This window comes from Oncorhynchus mykiss, chromosome 21 (assembly GCF_057628025.1).
Source record: "Oncorhynchus mykiss isolate SJ-2025 chromosome 21, ASM5762802v1, whole genome shotgun sequence".
NCBI lineage: Eukaryota > Metazoa > Chordata > Actinopteri > Salmoniformes > Salmonidae > Oncorhynchus > Oncorhynchus mykiss.
Genome location: NC_143042.1, coordinates 52442438 through 52465000, shown reverse-complemented (window position 1 = coordinate 52465000; position 22563 = coordinate 52442438). Strand labels below are relative to the sequence as shown.

General features: G+C 44.5%; 1 protein-coding gene across 1 annotated transcript in view; it reads left to right on the top strand.

Moving 5' to 3' along the window:
* The window catches only part of adam19a (ADAM metallopeptidase domain 19a), a 220773-nt gene that overhangs the window by 151489 nt on the left and 46721 nt on the right, over window positions 1-22563 (top strand). Inside the window, exons 6-7 of the mRNA XM_090213379.1 lie at window positions 4780-4895; window positions 18426-18609. Coding sequence (XP_090069505.1) covers window positions 4780-4895; window positions 18426-18609 — 300 coding nt within the window. The remainder of the gene's footprint in view (window positions 1-4779; window positions 4896-18425; window positions 18610-22563) is intronic.

Here is a 22563-nt window from a genome sequence, read left to right as displayed (position 1 = left end):
ACATTTCTCTTATTGGTGCATTTCTCCGTATGGACATTTCTCTTATTGGTGCATTTCTCCGTTTGGACATTTCTCTTATTGGTGCATTTCTCCGTTTGGACATTTCTCTTATTGGTGCATTTCTCCGTATGGACATTTGTCTTATTGGTGCATTTCTCCGTATGGACATTTCTCTTATTGGTGCATTTCTCCGTTTGGACATTTCTCTTATTGGTGCATTTCTCCGTATGGACATTTCTCTTATTGGTGCATTTCTCCGTTTGGACGTTTCTCTTATTGGTGCATTTCTCCGTGTGGACATTTCTCTTATTGGTTCATTTCTCCGTATGGACATTTCTCTTATTGGTGCATTTCTGAGGAAATTGTTACAGTTGAACCTATTACGGGTTCTGCAGAGTTTCTGATTTTATTCTTTAGGAGTTATTGTTTATTATGAGTTATTCTACCGAATATGTTCAGTCTTTTAGCATCATCAGTCCTTATCGTCCCGTCGGTTGTTTTGATAAACAGCTCTGTCCCAAAGTTGGGTTAAGGAAACCATGCCGTCGTCATGCAATTTTACTGGGTACAATAAAATAAATCCAATTAAATCGCTCGTCTCTCTGCAGTTTTTTGCAGAGAGACGTCAACCTTTCTTTCTGTACTCTGATTCCCACAGAGAGTCAGGATAATTGTAAATTGACATTTGCTCGTTCAAGTTCAACCTAATAATACAGTAAAATAAAATTTGGACGAAAAGCAAGAATACCAAACAGATTCATGTAGCGGCAGTCAGCAACCAAATGTTGTAGAGCTGACTGCATTGCAACATGGGAAAACTAGTACAATTGTATAACTGATAAGGGAATAAATATTTAATCATGTTTTTTTTTATTACTGTGACACAGGAAAGTGGTGCTCACGCATTCAGCCACCGCCGTGAACAATGCATAAATAATGAGCGCCATTTTATTAGTGCTGTTGACAAGCTGCTCAGGTTCGCGGGTTGGAGGACGATGGCTCGGGTCGTCTACACGGTTGACAGCCAGTCTGGGACGCGGGATATGAAAGGATATGTTGACGCTGTGAAAGACTGCAAGCTGCTCGTTCAGAACCTCACTGGCATGGATCTGTCTGCTTCAGTCTGTCTGCTTCGTTCAGTCTGTCTGGATCTGTCTGCTTCAGCTGGAGTGGAGAGACACGCAGTGCCTTTCAACTCAGGAATCAAACACGCACGCACACATATCACAACACACACCACACACACACCACACACCACACATATCACAATACACACACACACACACCACGCAACACACACACATATCACAACACAACACACACACCACACCACACACATATCATAACACACACACACACACATATCATAACACACACACACCACACACACACATATCATAACACACACCACACACATACATATCACAACACACACACACACACACACATATCACAACACACACACACACCACACACACACACACACACACATCACAACACACACACACACAGATCAACACACCACACACATATCACAACACACACACACACACACACACACACATATCACAACACACACAGACACACACACATATCACAACACACACACATACACTCTGAGGCACATGCAGACAGAAGCACATTCACAAAGAAACAAGGAAGCATTGATACACATTCAAAGACACAGACACACACACACACCACATATCACAACACACACACACACACACACACACAGACACTACATGTGTGTGTGGACAACAAGGACAACATTGATTTTTGTCTCTCACATGACCAAGCATGATAATATATATCTACCCACAAGTCATTTAATGTATTCAGGGAAATACTAAAAGAGGCTATAAATTAGCAACACATGAATTCTCAGAACTCCAGAATTTGCTCTTGGCTCCTGTCGGGTTATTCTTGCCTGGTAACAACCCAATGACAGAGGATGTGTGGAGATGAGTGTGGGCCGTGAATGTGGCTGTCTGCTTTATCATTAAGCGTTCGGCTCTTTAAAAGGAAACACGTGACTCGAGAGTCTAGAACGTTCAACAGGAAGAGGAACCGAAACATCTATCTTCCCCTGTCACGTGACCTGGGTCTTTTTTTTTACCCCCAGTGACCCAGATATAATTGACTGTGGTGGTGGTGTGGGTTAACTGTTATGGGTTAACCCTAAACCTAACCTCCAGACCACTCAAACCCAAACAGTAACCCCCCCCCCCCCCCCCCTTGGACCGCAGGAACCAAGATAACACATTAGGAGAAGAGTGGGAGATCCCCCCCCCCCCCCCCATGACTTACCTGTTCCTAGCTTTACTCCTCGTTAGAATCAGAAGCTTACCTCTACTATATGACTTCATGATATGACTACAGAGATGAAACTGAATAAAAGAGACGAAACTGGATGTAAGAGATTACACTGGATAAAAGTGTTTTTAATCAGAGTCTATGAAGTTAGGGGAAATTGTTGACGTGCTTTCAGCTTCTTACTGACGCAATGTCATTTCCAGACAGTTGGCCAATATTTAAAGTGAGGCACAAGTGGCTGCATTGGTAATTACATCATTTGACAGCCATTTAGAGTCGATTTGGAGCCGTGTGCAAATGAGACTGGTAGGAAAGGGCAGCGGGGTGTTTTATTGGCCTGGTGGCGGTGTTGAAGAGTTCTGACAAAAGTCATGACAAACGTTCTCTAAATGGCGATTCGGTGTAAACGAAAGAAGAAAAGTGTCATGACACTGTGATGGCGATGGAAAGAAACATTTTTATAACACACAGACAGAAAACAAGAGTGAATCTATGAGTCTTGCTGTTCATGGTGTACACCGAGACACCCTCCTCGACAGAGCAGTAAAATTGCCAACCAATTTCCTTCTTTTTTCTCTCTCTCTCTCTCTCTCCGTCTCTCTCTCTCTCTCTCTCTCTCTCTCTCTCTCTCTCTCTCTCTCTCTCTCTCTCTCTCTCTCTCTCTCTCTCTCTCTCTCTCTCTCTCTCTCTCTCTCTCTCTCTCTCTGTCTCTCTCTCTCTCTCTCTCTCTCTCTCTCTCTCTCTCTCAATTCAATTCAATTCAATTCAAGGGCTTTATTGGCATGGGAAACGTGTTAACATTGCCAAAGCAAGTGAGGTAGATAATATATAAAGTGAATATATAAAATGAAATAAACAATAAAAAATTAACAGTACACATTACACTGTTTCTGCTCAAGTGCCCCCAAGTAGCAACCTGACATTCTTCATATAAAAGGAGCCTCTCTGTTTGTAGGTGTTGATGAGCTCCTGCGGTTTCCTAGGCATTTATTTACACTAGACACTTTCCCAGGTGGCATGTCATTTTGTTACACACGCCTGAAACATGGCAAAGGCATTGTGTGTGTAACATGTTGTGTGTAGGCTTGGCTTTTCTTCCATCGACATCATGTGATGAGACAGACACGAGGGCTCTTAAGATTGTCAGGGAGCGTTTTCACTGACAATTGATTTGTACGTCCTCTCCATGCATGAGCGCAACCCATCGCTTCTGACGTTCATATAGATTAGCTTATTTCACAGTCTGACGGGCAGACCAAAGCCTTTTAAATAGCCAAGAATTATAATTTATGCACAATATAAGCTTGTTTTCCGAATAAATTAATTGGATGTTGGTGTGTTTTGTGGCGGAGGCACCAGGGCCACGAAAGCAACACCGGACGGACAATGCCGTGTGACATCGTCCGTGGCCCGTTGTGACGAAATTTTCCCAAGGACAGCCAGCTCAGGTCAAAGGTCAACAGGAAGTTTGTGTTCCGTGCTTCTTAGAGGCAGGAAAAAAAAAAACAGAACCGCAGTTTCTCACAAAAATAAAGAAGTTTAATGCGACTGCAGTGACAACGCAGGCAGAACATCTCTGATTTGTTAAATCCTCTGTTGCTGTTTTCATCTTGACGCGCGTGCGGCGTTACTGTGCAGGAAAGCTCCATTCAAAATAGAGTTGCGTTCAGACTCAAAAGCCCTCGTCTACGTGTGTGTTGAGAAATAGAAGCCCATACGGTAGCTAGCTTGATAAGAGAGAAAATACACCCTTTCACTGAAAACCCCGAAGCTTTTAAATGAATGGCAGAGAAATCTGCAGTTCTACGACGGAAACATTCCAACCTCGCTTGTGATATTTAGGTCGCTATGGTAACACGATTCAAAGGCAACTGGAACTCTCCATACAACGCTAATTGTTTGGATTTCATGGAAAAGACCAGTGCATCAGTAGGCATTCGGCCCACTCTGTATAGCACTCAACAGACCTAAATCGGTACCTAATGACGCGGCCTGTAGCCGCCTGTCTCGTGGAAGGATGTTTGAGCTCACCCTCGGCACACAAAAGGGTTGTCGGAATTAAAAATAAAAATCAAATCCTTGTAAAAAGATGCTAATCTTTTTTTCTCCGAGCGTACATGCACTGATCGTCCTGGAGCAACACCAAGTGAAGCTCTGGCGTTGAGTCACTGAAATACATCAAGGATGGAGCGAGTATTGTACATTTCTACTGATTAGACAGAGCCATTTGTCCAAACCCAGGACATGTTGTGTTGCAGTGTACCAGCTGGTCACTAATGAAACATTGGATCTATAGGAACCTTTTTTTCTCTGCGTCAATACCCAGAATCCATTTATCACAAGATGCAGGCCTATAGGATTTAGTGTCCCATATAAACATTGTTATGGTATAGTACAGTATGTTTGACTCTCTCCCTCCCCCTCTCTCCCCCTCTCTCTCCCCCTCCCTCCCTCCCTCCCTCTCCCTCCCCCTCCCTCTCTCTCTCTCCCTTATCATCACAGGATCACTGCTTCTACCACGGGCATGTAAGAGGACACATGGACTCCTGGGCCGCCCTTAGCACATGTTCAGGAGTGAGGTACGTAAAAATAAAAAACCACACAAAAAAAAAAACATTTGATTTTCATCATCATTTCTAACCTGTTCTTGGATTTTCAGTCTCTTGGTAGACGTTTCCCTGTTTAGGCACTGATTCAGAATCAGCTTGACTTTTACGAAATCCTAACCTTAATCATTAGTTGTAAGAAATGCAAAAAACTGACCTTAGTTCAATGTCTAGAGGCACCTTCCAGCTGGAGTAAATTCTGTCATGTTTCTCCAAATTATCCATAAGAGGGGAATAACAAAGTTCCACCTCAAACACCCAGAATTCAGTCTGATATTTATTTTATTTTACATAACTCTGTTGCTGGATTTAGACTACCCCAGGCAAGCAGTGTGAGTTTTTCATAAAACTCGCTGGCTAATTCAATTCCTCAAATCGTATTTTTTCGGCGATACAGACGGCAGTTTAGAGAGTCTTTAAATTTTCCCTGCCTCAGAACAGAATTTAATAGGAAGCTTCTTGCATATCAAATGCTTTGAAATTGGAGCTCTCCTGTGGGAAAAATATGTCCCCTGTCGCCACCCGTACACCCTGAGAAATATATTCATGAATGCGATCCAGCCGAAGACCTCTAGTTTCTAGCTCAATCGCTCTTGATTAGAAATTAATTCCACAAGCCAGCTCAGTCTATCCTAGACTGATAACAGCGTTTCACACAAGTTTGTTCTCCAATAACAATAGTTTTATCTTGAGTATCACTGATACTCTTTATGTCTCTCAGACAGGCAAGAGGAGCTCATTTGTAGTGGCTGTTTGTCCTGGCTGAGGATGTAGCGAGATGCGATCAGTCACAGGTTAGAAGGAAACCGAAGAGACAGACAGACGTGAGGTGAAACCCGAGGACAGCAACTCAACAGAATGTAAATGTCTAACCTACACAGAGAATGTGAAGAAGAAAAACAACAAACTCAGTTGATCAAATAAAAACGTTCAGCAAAGGCCAGAGCTAAACTAAAGGGTGACACTTCAAACAGGATTCAAATCCGAAGGCCAATCACTTTATAAGGCCTACCAAAGACACTTCATAGAACAGTCATAAAGCGTTGGCATTGCTACAGAAAAGGGCGGCAAAGCGTTGAGCTCTATCACGTAATCATAGGCTTTATTACACTGGCTTGGTTTCCTTGGACACGGGACGTCACGAGGGCGTAGTTAAACGGGTACCTGGTAATGCTGATAAGGGAGGTCATACCCCCTGCTTTAGTCATATTAATGCTGATAAGGTAGGTCATACCCCCTGCTTTAGTCATATCAATGCTGATTAGGGAGGTCATACCCCCTGCTTTAGTCATATCAATGCTGATAAGGGAGGTCATACCCCCTGCTTTAGTCATATAAATGCTGATAAGGGAGGTCATACTGCCTGCTTTAGTCATATTAATGCTGATAAGGGAGGTCATACTGCCTGCTTTAGTCATATTAATGCTGATAAGGGAGGTCATACCGCCTGCTTTAGTCATATCAATGCTGATAAGGGAGGTCATACTGCCTGCTTTAGTCATATTAATGCTGATAAGGTAGGTCATACTGCCTGCTTTAGTCATTTTAATGCTGATAAGGGAGGTCATACCGCCTGCTTTAGTCATTAGAATGCTGATAAGGGAGGTCATACTGCCTGCTTTAGTCATATTAATGCTGATAAGGGAGGTCATAATGCCTGCTTTAGTCATTTTAATGCTGATAAGGGAGGTCATACTGCCTGCTTTAGTCATATTAATGCTGATAAGGGAGGTCATATCGCCTGCTTTAGTGATATTAATGCTGATAAGGGAGGTCATACCCCCTGCTTTAGCCATATTAATGCTGATAAGGGAGGTCATACCCCCTGCTTTAGTCATATCAATGCTGATAAGGGAGGTCATACCGCCTGCTTTAGTCATATCAATGCTGATAAGGGAGGTCATACTGCCTGCTTTAGCCATATTAATGCTGATAAGGTAGGTCATACTGCCTGCTTTAGTCATATTAATGCTGATAAGGGAGGTCATACCGCCTGCTTTAGTCATATTAATGCTGATAAGGTAGGTCATACTGCCTGCTTTAGTCATATCAATGCTGATAAGGGAGGTCATACTGCCTGCTTTAGCCATATTAATGCTGATAAGGTAGGTCATACTGCCTGCTTTAGTCATATCAATGCTGATAAGGGAGGTCATACCGCCTGCTTTAGTCATATCAATGCTGATAAGGGAGGTCATACTGCCTGCTTTAGTCATATTAATGCTGATAAGGTAGGTCATACTGCCTGCTTTAGTCATATTAATGCTGATAAGGGAGGTCATACCCCCTGCTTTAGTCATATTAATGCTGATAAGGGAGGTCATACCGCCTGCTTTAGTCATTTTAATGCTGATAAGGGAGATCATACTGCCTGCTTTAGTCATATTAATGCTGATAAGGGAGGTCATACCCCCTGCTTTAGTCATATCAATGCTGATAAGGGAGGTCATACCCCCTGCTTTAGTCATATTAATGCTGATAAGGGAGGTCATACCGCCTGCTTTAGTCATTTTAATGCTGATAAGGGAGGTCATACCCCCTGCTTTAGTCATTTTAATGCTGATAAGGGAGGTCATACCCCCTGCTTTAGTCATATCAATGCTGATAAGGGAGATCATACCCCCTGCTTTAGTCATATTAATGCTGATAAGGGAGGTCATACCGCCTGCTTTAGTCATTTTAATGCTGATAAGGCAGGTCATACCCCCTGCTTTAGTCATTTTAATGCTGATAAGGGAGGTCATACTGCCTGCTTTAGTCATATCAATGCTGATAAGGGAGGTCATACCCCCTGCTTTAGTCATATTAATGCTGATAAGGGAGGTCATACTGCCTGCTTTAGTCATTTTAATGCTGATAAGGGAGGTCATACCCCCTGCTTTAGTCATATTAATGCTGATAAGGGAGGTCATACCGCCTGCTTTAGTTATTTTAATGCTGATAAGGGAGGTCATACCCCCTGCTTTAGTTATATTAATGCTGATAAGGGAGGTCATACTGCCTGCTTTAGTCATTTTAATGCTGATAAGGGAGGTCATACTGCCTGCTTTAGTCATATCAATGCTGATAAGGGAGGTCATACCCCCTGCTTTAGTCATATTAATGCTGATAAGGGAGGTCATACCCCCTGCTTTAGTTATATTAATGCTGATAAGGGAGGTCATACTGCCTGCTTTAGTCATATTAATGCTGATAAGGGAGGTCATACTGCCTGCTTTAGCCATATTAATGCTGATAAGGTAGGTCATACTGCCTGCTTTAGTCATATCAATGCTGATAAGGGAGGTCATACCGCCTGCTTTAGTCATATCAATGCTGATAAGGGAGGTCATACTGCCTGCTTTAGTCATATTAATGCTGATAAGGTAGGTCATACTGCCTGCTTTAGTCATATTAATGCTGATAAGGGAGGTCATACCCCCTGCTTTAGCCATATTAATGCTGATAAGGTAGGTCATACCCCCTGCTTTAGTCATATTAATGCTGATAAGGGAGGTCATACCGCCTGCTTTAGTCATTTTAATGCTGATAAGGGAGGTCATACCCCCTGCTTTAGTCATATTAATGCTGATAAGGGAGGTCATACCCCCTGCTTTAGTCATATCAATGCTGATAAGGGAGGTCATACCCCCTGCTTTAGTCATTTTAATGCTGATAAGGGAGGTCATACCCCCTGCTTTAGTCATATCAATGCTGATAAGGGAGGTCATACCCCCTGCTTTAGTCATATTAATGCTGATAAGGGAGGTCATACCGCCTGCTTTAGTCATTTTAATGCTGATAAGGGAGGTCATACCCCCTGCTTTAGTCATATCAATGCTGATAAGGGAGGTCATACTGCCTGCTTTAGTCATATCAATGCTGATAAGGGAGGTCATACCCCCTCCCCTGCTTTAGTCATATCAATGCTGATAAGGGAGATCATACCCCCTGCTTTAGTCATATTAATGCTGATAAGGGAGGTCATACCGCCTGCTTTAGTCATTTTAATGCTGATAAGGCAGGTCATACCCCCTGCTTTAGTCATATCAATGCTGATAAGGGAGGTCATACCCCCTGCTTTAGTTATATTAATGCTGATAAGGGAGGTCATACTGCCTGCTTTAGTCATTTTAATGCTGATAAGGGAGGTCATATCGCCTGCTTTAGTGATATTAATGCTGATAAGGGAGGTCATACTGCCTGCTTTAGTCATATTAATGCTGATAAGGGAGGTTATAATGCCTGCTTTAGTCATTTTAATGCTGATAAGGGAGGTCATACTGCCTGCTTTAGTCATATTAATGCTGATAAGGGAGGTCATATCGCCTGCTTTAGTGATATTAATGCTGATAAGGGAGGTCATACCCCCTGCTTTAGCCATATTAATGCTGATAAGGGAGGTCATACCCCCTGCTTTAGTCATATCAATGCTGATAAGGGAGGTCATACCGCCTGCTTTAGTCATATCAATGCTGATAAGGGAGGTCATACTGCCTGCTTTAGCCATATTAATGCTGATAAGGTAGGTCATACTGCCTGCTTTAGTCATATTAATGCTGATAAGGGAGGTCATACCGCCTGCTTTAGTCATATTAATGCTGATAAGGTAGGTCATACTGCCTGCTTTAGTCATATCAATGCTGATAAGGGAGGTCATACTGCCTGCTTTAGCCATATTAATGCTGATAAGGTAGGTCATACTGCCTGCTTTAGTCATATCAATGCTGATAAGGGAGGTCATACCGCCTGCTTTAGTCATATCAATGCTGATAAGGGAGGTCATACTGCCTGCTTTAGTCATATTAATGCTGATAAGGTAGGTCATACTGCCTGCTTTAGTCATATTAATGCTGATAAGGGAGGTCATACCCCCTGCTTTAGTCATATTAATGCTGATAAGGGAGGTCATACCGCCTGCTTTAGTCATTTTAATGCTGATAAGGGAGATCATACTGCCTGCTTTAGTCATATTAATGCTGATAAGGGAGGTCATACCCCCTGCTTTAGTCATATCAATGCTGATAAGGGAGATCATACCCCCTGCTTTAGTCATATCAATGCTGATAAGGGAGGTCATACCGCCTGCTTTAGTCATTTTAATGCTGATAAGGCAGGTCATACCCCCTGCTTTAGTCATATCAATGCTGATAAGGGAGGTCATACCCCCTGCTTTAGTTATATTAATGCTGATAAGGGAGGTCATACTGCCTGCTTTAGTCATTTTAATGCTGATAAGGGAGGTCATACTGCCTGCTTTAGTCATATCAATGCTGATAAGGGAGGTCATACCCCCTGCTTTAGTCATTTTAATGCTGATAAGGTAGGTCATACTGCCTGCTTTAGTCATATTAATGCTGATAAGGGAGGTCATACCCCCTGCTTTAGTCATTTTAATGCTGATAAGGGAGGTCATACCCCCTGCTTTAGTCATATCAATGCTGATAAGGGAGATCATACCCCCTGCTTTAGTCATATTAATGCTGATAAGGGAGGTCATACCCCCTGCTTTAGTCATTTTAATGCTGATAAGGGAGGTCATACCCCCTGCTTTAGTCATATCAATGCTGATAAGGGAGATCATACCCCCTGCTTTAGTCATATTAATGCTGATAAGGGAGGTCATACCGCCTGCTTTAGTCATTTTAATGCTGATAAGGCAGGTCATACCCCCTGCTTTAGTCATATCAATGCTGATAAGGGAGGTCATACCCCCTGCTTTAGTTATATTAATGCTGATAAGGGAGGTCATACTGCCTGCTTTAGTCATTTTAATGCTGATAAGGGAGGTCATACTGCCTGCTTTAGTCATATCAATGCTGATAAGGGAGGTCATACCCCCTGCTTTAGTCATTTTAATGCTGATAAGGGAGGTCATACCCCCTGCTTTAGTCATATTAATGCTGATAAGGGAGGTCATACCGCCTGCTTTAGTCATATTAATGCTGATAAGGGAGGTCATACCCCCTGCTTTAGTTATATTAATGCTGATAAGGGAGGTCATACTGCCTGCTTTAGTCATTTTAATGCTGATAAGGGAGGTCATACCCCCTGCTTTAGTTATATTAATGCTGATAAGGGAGGTCATACTGCCTGCTTTAGTCATATTAATGCTGATAAGGGAGGTCATACTGCCTGCTTTAGCCATATTAATGCTGATAAGGTAGGTCATACTGCCTGCTTTAGTCATATCAATGCTGATAAGGGAGGTCATACCGCCTGCTTTAGTCATATCAATGCTGATAAGGGAGGTCATACTGCCTGCTTTAGTCATATTAATGCTGATAAGGTAGGTCATACTGCCTGCTTTAGTCATATTAATGCTGATAAGGGAGGTCATACCCCCTGCTTTAGCCATATTAATGCTGATAAGGTAGGTCATACCCCCTGCTTTAGTCATATTAATGCTGATAAGGGAGGTCATACCGCCTGCTTTAGTCATTTTAATGCTGATAAGGGAGATCATACTGCCTGCTTTAGTCATATTAATGCTGATAAGGGAGGTCATACCCCCTGCTTTAGTCATTTTAATGCTGATAAGGGAGGTCATACCCCCTGCTTTAGTCATATCAATGCTGATAAGGGAGGTCATACCCCCTGCTTTAGTCATATTAATGCTGATAAGGGAGGTCATACCCCCTGCTTTAGTCATATCAATGCTGATAAGGGAGGTCATACTGCCTGCTTTAGTCATATCAATGCTGATAAGGGAGGTCATACCCCCTCCCCTGCTTTAGTCATATCAATGCTGATAAGGGAGATCATACCCCCTGCTTTAGTCATATTAATGCTGATAAGGGAGGTCATACCGCCTGCTTTAGTCATTTTAATGCTGATAAGGCAGGTCATACCCCCTGCTTTAGTCATATCAATGCTGATAAGGGAGGTCATACCCCCTGCTTTAGTTATATTAATGCTGATAAGGGAGGTCATACTGCCTGCTTTAGTCATTTTAATGCTGATAAGGGAGGTCATACTGCCTGCTTTAGTCATATTAATGCTGATAAGGGAGGTCATAATGCCTGCTTTAGTCATTTTAATGCTGATAAGGGAGGTCATACTGCCTGCTTTAGTCATATTAATGCTGATAAGGGAGGTCATATCGCCTGCTTTAGTGATATTAATGCTGATAAGGGAGGTCATACCCCCTGCTTTAGCCATATTAATGCTGATAAGGGAGGTCATACCCCCTGCTTTAGTCATATCAATGCTGATAAGGGAGGTCATACCGCCTGCTTTAGTCATATCAATGCTGATAAGGGAGGTCATACTGCCTGCTTTAGCCATATTAATGCTGATAAGGTAGGTCATACTGCCTGCTTTAGTCATATTAATGCTGATAAGGGAGGTCATACCGCCTGCTTTAGTCATATTAATGCTGATAAGGTAGGTCATACTGCCTGCTTTAGTCATATCAATGCTGATAAGGGAGGTCATACTGCCTGCTTTAGCCATATTAATGCTGATAAGGTAGGTCATACTGCCTGCTTTAGTCATATCAATGCTGATAAGGGAGGTCATACCGCCTGCTTTAGTCATATCAATGCTGATAAGGGAGGTCATACTGCCTGCTTTAGTCATATTAATGCTGATAAGGTAGGTCATACTGCCTGCTTTAGTCATATTAATGCTGATAAGGGAGGTCATACCCCCTGCTTTAGTCATATTAATGCTGATAAGGGAGGTCATACCCCCTGCTTTAGTCATATTAATGCTGATAAGGGAGATCATACTGCCTGCTTTAGTCATATTAATGCTGATAAGGGAGGTCATACCCCCTGCTTTAGTCATATCAATGCTGATAAGGGAGGTCATACCCCCTGCTTTAGTCATATTAATGCTGATAAGGGAGGTCATACCGCCTGCTTTAGTCATTTTAATGCTGATAAGGGAGGTCATACCCCCTGCTTTAGTCATTTTAATGCTGATAAGGGAGGTCATACCCCCTGCTTTAGTCATATCAATGCTGATAAGGGAGATCATACCCCCTGCTTTAGTCATATTAATGCTGATAAGGGAGGTCATACCGCCTGCTTTAGTCATATTAATGCTGATAAGGGAGGTCATACTGCCTGCTTTAGTCATTTTAATGCTGATAAGGGAGGTCATACTGCCTGCTTTAGTCATATCAATGCTGATAAGGGAGGTCATACCCCCTGCTTTAGTCATTTTAATGCTGATAAGGTAGGTCATACTGCCTGCTTTAGTCATATTAATGCTGATAAGGGAGGTCATACCCCCTGCTTTAGTCATATCAATGCTGATAAGGGAGGTCATACCCCCTGCTTTAGTCATATTAATGCTGATAAGGGAGGTCATACCGCCTGCTTTAGTCATTTTAATGCTGATAAGGGAGGTCATACCCCCTGCTTTAGTCATTTTAATGCTGATAAGGGAGGTCATACCCCCTGCTTTAGTCATATCAATGCTGATAAGGGAGATCATACCCCCTGCTTTAGTCATATTAATGCTGATAAGGGAGGTCATACCGCCTGCTTTAGTCATATTAATGCTGAAAAGGGAGGTCATACCCCCTGCTTTAGTTATATTAATGCTGATAAGGGAGGTCATACTGCCTGCTTTAGTCATTTTAATGCTGATAAGGGAGGTCATACCCCCTGCTTTAGTTATATTAATGCTGATAAGGGAGGTCATACTGCCTGCTTTAGTCATATTAATGCTGATAAGGGAGGTCATACTGCCTGCTTTAGCCATATTAATGCTGATAAGGTAGGTCATACTGCCTGCTTTAGTCATATCAATGCTGATAAGGGAGGTCATACCGCCTGCTTTAGTCATATCAATGCTGATATGGGAGGTCATACTGCCTGCTTTAGTCATATTAATGCTGATAAGGTAGGTCATACTGCCTGCTTTAGTCATATTAATGCTGATAAGGGAGGTCATACCCCCTGCTTTAGCCATATTAATGCTGATAAGGTAGGTCATACCCCCTGCTTTAGTCATATTAATGCTGATAAGGGAGGTCATACCGCCTGCTTTAGTCATTTTAATGCTGATAAGGGAGATCATACTGCCTGCTTTAGTCATATTAATGCTGATAAGGGAGGTCATACTGCCTGCTTTAGTCATTTTAATGCTGATAAGGGAGATCATACTGCCTGCTTTAGTCATATTAATGCTGATAAGGGAGGTCATACCCCCTGCTTTAGTCATATCAATGCTGATAAGGGAGGTCATACTGCCTGCTTTAGTCATATCAATGCTGATAAGGGAGGTCATACCCCCTCCCCTGCTTTAGTCATATCAATGCTAATAAGGGAGATCATACCCCCTGCTTTAGTCATATCAATGCTGATAAGGGAGGTCATACTGCCTGCTTTAGTCATATCAATGCTGATAAGGGAGGTCATACCGCCTGCTTTAGTCATATTAATGCTGATAAGGGAGGTCATACTGCCTGCTTTAGTCATATCAATGCTGATAAGGGAGGTCATACCCCCTGCTTTAGTCATATTAATGCTGATAAGGGAGGTCATACCGCCTGCTTTAGTCATATTAATGCTGATAAGGGAGGTCATACCCCCTGCTTTAGTTATATTAATGCTGATAAGGGAGGTCATACTGCCTGCTTTAGTCATTTTAATGCTGATAAGGGAGGTCATACCCCCTGCTTTAGTTATATTAATGCTGATAAGGGAGGTCATACTGCCTGCTTTAGTCATATTAATGCTGATAAGGGAGGTCATACTGCCTGCTTTAGTCATATTAATGCTGATAAGGGAGGTCATACCCCCTGCTTTAGTCATTTTAATGCTGATAAGGGAGGTCATACCCCCTGCTTTAGTCATATTAATGCTGATAAGGGAGGTCATACCCCCTGCTTTAGTCATTTTAATGCTGATAAGGGAGGTCATACTGCCTGCTTTAGTCATTTTAATGCTGATAAGGGAGGTCATACCCCCTGCTTTAGTCATATCAATGCTGATAAGGGAGGTCATACTGCCTGCTTTAGTCATATTAATGCTGATAAGGGAGGTCATACCCCCTGCTTTAGTCATATTAATGCTGATAAGGGAGGTCATACCCCCTGCTTTAGTCATATTAATGCTGATAAGGGAGGTCATACTGCCTGCTTTAGTCATATTAATGCTGATAAGGGAGGTCATACCCCCTGCTTTAGTCATATTAATGCTGATAAGGGAGGTCATACCCCCTGCTTTAGTCATATCAATGCTGATAAGGGAGGTCATACTGCCTGCTTTAGTCATATTAATGCTGATAAGGGAGGTCATACCCCCTGCTTTAGTCATATTAATGCTGATAAGGGAGGTCATACCCCCTGCTTTAGTCATATCAATGCTGATAAGGGAGGTCATACTGCCTGCTTTAGTCATATTAATGCTGATAAGGGAGGTCATACCGCCTGCTTTAGTCATATTAATGCTGATAAGGGAGGTCATACCCCCTGCTTTAGTCATATTAATGCTGATAAGGGAGGTCATACCCCCTGCTTTAGTCATATTAATGCTGATAAGGGAGGTCATACCCCCTGCTTTAGTCATATTAATGCTGATAAGGGAGGTCATACTGCCTGCTTTAGTCATATTAATGCTGATAAGGGAGGTCATACCCCCTGCTTTAGTCATATTAATGCTGATAAGGGAGGTCATACCCCCTGCTTTAGTCATATCAATGCTGATAAGGGAGGTCATACTGCCTGCTTTAGTCATATTAATGCTGATAAGGGAGGTCATACCGCCTGCTTTAGTCATATTAATGCTGATAAGGGAGGTCATACCCCCTGCTTTAGTCATATTAATGCTGATAAGGGAGGTCATACCCCCTGCTTTAGTCATATTAATGCTGATAAGGGAGGTCATACCCCCTCCCCTGCTTTAGTCATATTAATGCTGATAAGGGAGGTCATACCCCCTGCTTTAGTCATATCAATGCTGATAAGGGAGGTCATACCCCCTGCTTTAGTCATATTAATGCTGATAAGGGAGGTCATACTGCCTGCTTTAGTTATATTAGTTAGTGAGACTCGTCATCAATAACAAAGGTTCCACTCGTGGAACACCCAAAAGGTTCCGGAATCCCTTCTGCCGTTCCGTTCTATTGTCTGTGTTCCATCGCTGACCTTTTTCCCGCTCTTCGCAGCAGTTCTCCCGGCTGCGTTGCCTATTTACAGTTCCCTCCCAGCTCATATTCCCCACTGGCCACCGTCACGCACCAAAGACAACTGTTTCTGTATTGACTCAAAATGGAATTAGGCGGTAACAGGAGGGTGAGCTGGACTCACCCAAACCCTGAACTTCAACGAACCTGACTTGTCACGGTGCCAATGTAAGCCAGTGTTCAGTTTCGACGTGCCATGACTGTGTGTGTGTGTGTGTGTGTGTGTGTGTGTGTGTGTGTGTGTGTGTGTGTGTGTGTGTGTGTGTGTGTGTGTGTGTGTGTGTGTGTGTGCTCACGTGTCTGTGCCTGTGTGGGCACGCTTCACATGCATTCCATTTCATGAGATCCATTTGATTCCCATTTGATTCCCATTTGATTCCCATTTGATTCCCATTTGATTCCCATTTGATTCTCATTTGATTCCCATTCCCATTTGATTGCCATGTATTGTGCGTGTTTCTTTGCTGTGCTGATATCTACTGGGACAAAGAGCTCCATAGCGGAGGTGCATTACACAGTACCTTCTCCAGCCACAGCACACCATGTGGATCACAGTACCTTCTCCAGCCACAGCACACCATGTGGATCACAGTACCTTCTCCAGCCACAGCACACCATGTGGATCACAGTACCTTCTCCAGCCACAGCACACCATGTGGATCACAGTACCTTCTCCAGCCACAGCACACCATGTGGATCACAGTACCTTCTCCAGCCACAGCACACCATGTGGATCACAGTACCTTCTCCAGCCACAGCACACCATGTGGATCACAGTACCTTCTCCAGCCACAGCACACCATGTGGATCACAGTACCTTCTCCAGCCACAGCACACCATGTGGATCACAGTACCTTCTCCAGCCACAGCACACCATGTGGATCACAGTACCTTCTCCAGCCACAGCACACCATGTGGATCACAGTACCTTCTCCAGCCACAGCACACCATGTGGATCACAGTACCTTCTCCAGCCACAGCACACCATGTGGATCACAGTACCTTCTCCAGCCACAGCACACCATGTGGATCACAGTACCTTCTCCAGCCACAGCACACCATGTGGATCACAGTACCTTCTCCAGCCACAGCACACCATGTGGATCACAGTACCTTCTCCAGCCACAGCACACCATGTGGATCACAGTACCTTCTCCAGCCACAGCACACCATGTGGATCACAGTACCTTCTCCAGCCACAGCACACAACACTCTCTTCCAGGTTATTTTCAATAAATGCAGATTTTTTTTTACAAGCAAATGTCTTGCAGCCTCGTCAATATCAGAAAATTGACATTTTTGGTGTCAGGAATTTTGATTGTATAAGATGTTTTTACTTCTCTCTTAACAAAGGGGCTCACCTCAATGTGGACCTTTCGTCTCACGCTGGGCAGGTGGTGTTCTCTGTTGATAACATGGATTTTTTTTTTTACATTGAATCATTTTCTCACCTTTACATTCTTAGAAGAAAAGGTGCTATCTAGAACCTAAAAGGGATCTTCCACTGTCCCCATAGGAGAACCCTTTGAATGACCCATTTTGGTTCCAGGTAGAACCATTTTTGGGTTCCATGTAGAACCCCTTCGACAGATCTCCTATGGGGACAGTGGAAGACCCCTTTTGGAACCATTTCTAAGAGTGTAGTGCTGGGTAATGCCTGTTTCAGTACAGCATGAATACAAAGTGTATTCCTACAATTACAATGGAGCTGCAACCAGTGTGTGTGTGTGTGTGTGTGTGTGTGTGTGTGTGTGTGTGTGTGTGTGTGTGTGTGTGTGTGTGTGTGTGTGTGTGTGTGTGTGTGTGTGTGTGTGTGTGTGTGTGTGTGAGGAAGGAAGGGAGGGAGGGGTCTGATGTTGAAAGTGGGGTACAGTACAATCTTTCTCTTTCTCTCTCTCTCACACACACACACACACACACACACACACAAACACACAAACACACACAACCTCTTGACAGATCGTGATGGAGAGTGACTCACTCTGCCTGTAAATGGCCTTTTACAGCCCTCTATCCTCTTGGACCAGTTCCTTCCAAGCTCCTCTGTATGAGACCACAGGCTAAGACATCCATATAGTACAGCTCTGTTGTTTATAGCTCAAATATCACTTCCCTTAGGGCCACTGGGCCCTTCATCGCCCCCTGCTGGTCAACACTGGAACTACCCCCAGGGCAGTTGTACTGTGACATTAGCAGGATAAATGATGTCATGTAATATTATCATATTAATATTATTATGTGTTATCTTATGTAAAAAAATAAAATAATGTTGCTTAACTGCATAAAATATTTGTTGCCGTTTTGGTTCTTTTTAAATTTAGTATTTTTTTTTTTGTGTTCGTCCAATCATGCCTCTTTAATCTCTCTCTCTTGCTGAAACAGGGGCCTGATTGCCTTGAACTCAAATGACACCTACTACCTTGAGCCAATCAGAGGGCTGGACTCTCTCCATCACTCGCTGGTCAGCGCAGACGATCTGCCAATCAGAGGCGGGACCTGCGGCCACGGGCATCAGACTGGACACCCCAACCTCCTCTCCGGTCTGCTTAAACCTTTGCATCAAAGGGTGAGGGACACACACAGACACCAACAGACACAGACACACCAGCAGACACAGACACACCAACAGACAGAGACACAAAAACAGACACACACACACACCAACAGGCACAGACATACCAACAGACACAACTACACAACAACAGACACAAACAGACACCGACAGACACAGACACACCAACAGACACAGACACACCAACAGACACAACTACACTACAACAGACACCGACACACCAACAGACACAGACACACCAACAGACACAGACACAACAACAGACACCGACAGACACAACAACACACCAACAGACATATGGGGCGGCAGGTAGCCTAGTGGTTAGAGTGTAGGGGCGGCAGGTAGCCTAGTGGTTAGAGTGTAGGGGCGGCAGGTAGCCTAGTGGTTAGAGTGTAGAGGCGGCAGGTAGCCTAGTGGTTAGAGTGTAGGGGCGGCAGGTAGCCTAGTGGTTAGAGTGTAGGGGCGACAGGTAGCCTAGTGGTTAGAGTGTAGGGGCGGCAGGTAGCCAAGTGGTTAGAGTGTAGGGGCTGCAGGTAGCCTAGTGGTTAGAGTGTAGGGGCGGCAGGTAGCCTAGTGGTTAGAGTGTAGGGGCGGCAGGTAGCCTAGTGGTTAGAGTGGAGGGGCGGCAGGTAGCCTAGTGGTTAGAGTGTAGGGGCGGCAGGTAGCCTAGTGGTTAGAGTGTAGGGGCGGCAGGTAGCCTAGTGGTTAGAGTGTAGGGGCGGCAGGTAGCCTAGTGGTTAGAGTGTAGGGGCGGCAGGTAGCCTAGTGGTTAGAGTGGAGGGGCGGCAGGTAGCCTAGTGGTTAGAGTGTAGGGGCGGTAGGTAGCCTAGTGGTTAGAGTGTAGGGGCGGTAGGTAGCCTAGTGGTTAGAGCGTAGAGGTGGCGGGTAGCCTAGTGGTTAGAGAGTAGGGGCGGCAGGTAGCCTAGTGGTTAGAGTGTAGGGGCGGCAGGTAGCCTAGTGGTTAGAGTGTAGGGGCGGCAGGTAGCCTAGTGGTTAGAGTGTAGGGGCGGCAGGTAGCCTAGTGGTTAGAGTGTAGGGGCGGCAGGTAGCCTAGTGGTTAGAGTGGAGGGGCGGCAGGTAGCCTAGTGGTTAGAGTGTAGGGGCGGTAGGTAGCCTAGTGGTTAGAGTGTAGGGGCGGTAGGTAGCCTAGTGGTTAGAGCGTAGAGGTGGCGGGTAGCCTAGTGGTTAGAGAGTAGGGGCGGCAGGTAGCCTAGTGGTTAGAGTGTAGGGGCGGCAGGTAGCCTAGTGGTTAGAGTGTAGGGGCGGCAGGTAGCCTAGTGGTTAGAGAGTAGGGGCGGCAGGTAGCCTAGTGGTTAGAGTGTAGGGGCGGCAGGTAGCCTAGTGGTTAGAGTGTAGGGGCGGCAGGTAGCCTAGTGGTTAGAGCGTAGGGGCGGCAGGTAGCCTAGTGGTTAGAGCGTAGGGGCGGCAGGTAGCCTAGTGGTTAGAGCGTAGGGGCGGCAGGTAGCCTAGTGGTTAGAGCGTAGGGGCGGCAGGTAGCCTAGTGGTTAGAGCGTAGAGGCGGCAGGTAGCCTAGTGGTTAGAGTGTAGGGGCGGCAGGTAGCCTAGTGGTTAGAGGTTAGGGGGTGGCAGGTAGCCTAGTGGTTAGAGTGTAGGGGCGGCAGGTAGCCTAGTGGTTAGAATGTAGGGGCGGCAGGTAGCCTAGTGGTTAGAGTGTAGGGGCGGCAGGTAGCCTAGTGGTTAGAGTGTAGGGGCGGCAGGTAGCCTAGTGGTTAGAGTGTAGGGGCGGCAGGTAGCCTAGTGGTTAGAGAGTAGGGGCGGCAGGTAGCCTAGTGGTTAGAGCGTAGGGGCGGCAGGTAGCCTAGTGGTTAGAGTGTAGGGGCGGCAGGTAGCCTAGTGGTTAGAGCGTAGGGGCGGCAGGTAGCCTAGTGGTTAGAGTGTAGGGGCGGCAGGTAGCCTAGTGGTTAGAGTGTAGGGGCGGCAGGTAGCCTAGTGGTTAGAGTGTAGGGGCGGCAGGTAGCCTAGTGGTTAGAGTGTAGGGGCGGCAGGTAGCCTAGTGGTTAGAGTGTAGGGGCGGCAGGTAGCCTAGTGGTTAGAGTGGAGAGGCGGCAGGTAGCCTAGTGGTTAGAGGTTAGGGGGTGGCAGGTAGCCTAGTGGTTAGAGTGTAGGGGCGGCAGGTAGCCTAGTGGTTAGAGAGTAGGGGCGGCAGGTAGCCTAGTGGTTAGAGTGTAGGGGCGGCAGACACCATAAGCCATTATTTATCTGGACACATTCTCTGTTGACCGCCAAGCCCAACACAGTTATAGACCGCCAAGCCCAACACAGTTATAGACCGCCAAGCCCAACACAGTTATAGACCGCCAAGCCCAACACAGTTATAGACCGCCAAGCCCAACACAGTTATAGACCGCCAAGCCCAACACAGTTATAGACCGCCAAGCCCAACACAGTTATAGACCGCCAAGCCCAACACAGTTATAGACCGCCAAGCCCAACACAGTTATAGACCGCCAAGCCCAACACAGTCTTTCATTTGTGTAGGTTGTGTGGTAATGTTCTCTATCAACAGAACGTACAAGAGTGATAGAAGTTTAAACAGATGACCTTTAGACAAAACAGAGATACAAAATAAAAGTCTATGTTTATCTTTGCAGATGTCAGACAGAAAAATAAAAGTCTATGTTTATCTTTGTAGATGTCAGACTGAAAAAGCAAAGTCTATGTTTATCTTTGTAGATGTCAGACTACGGTATGTAGCCCCAAACGTCTATTCCAACCAACCAAACAGTAGAATCAAATAACAAGCGCACACTTTCTATTGTGTTAAATAGCATTTCCTGTTATTATTCTTTGAGGAGAAAGTTTCTTCTTTGTGTGATTAACCTTCCGGTGTGATGGACATAGTATTCATCAGTCTCTTTGTGTGATCACATGGCTATTGACTAGACACATGCAAACTTGTACACACACACACAGACAGACAGACAGACAGACAGACAGACAGACAGACAGACAGACAGACAGACAGACAGACAGACAGACAGACAGACAGACAGACAGACAGACAGAGACACACACAGACACAGAGACACACACACACACACAGACACAGAGACACACACACACACACACACACACACACACACAGACAGACAGACACACAGACACACAGACACACACACACACACACAAAGACACAGAGAGTGCATTTTGTCCTGCAGAGGAAATGACCATCTCTCTTGTCATACAAGCATAAACACATTATTGGATTTCTCTTAGAGACTTTTTAGAGGCACACAGGAAATCAGTCCGAGGCCAGCTGAAAGCCAATCAGTCCGAGGCCAGCTGAGAGCCAGAGGGAATTATACGGTGGTTTGCTCTGTTACCGTTGTGTTTCTTTCTCCGCAGTGTGAGTCTGTCTTACTGTAGTGTCCTTCCACGAAGGAAGGAGAAAGGCTAAACACAGGGCCTAATTTACTCCAGTGCAGCCGTGAATGCTGATAATGTCCCTGTGGTGAACAGTCATTCAGTCCTCTCTCTCTCTGTCTCTCTCTCTGTCTCTCTCTCTTTCTCTCTCTCTCTGTCTCTCTCTGTCTCTCTCTCAATTCAATTCAATGGCTTTATTGGCATGGGAAACATGTGTTAACATTGACAAAGCAAGTGAGGTAGATAATATATAAAGTGAATATATAAAGTGAAATAAACAATAAAAATTAACACTAAACATCACATATACAGAAGTTTCAAAACAATAAAGACATTACAAATGTCATATTATATATATATATATATAGTGTTTTAACAATGTACAAATGGTAAAGGACACAAGATAAAATAAATAAGCATAGATATGGGTTGTATTTACAATGGTGTGTGTTCTTCACTGGTTGCCCTTTTCTCGTGTCAACAGGTCACAAATCTTGCTGTTGTGATGGCACACTGTGGAATTTCACCCAGTAGATATGGGAGTTTTTCAAAATTGGATTTGTT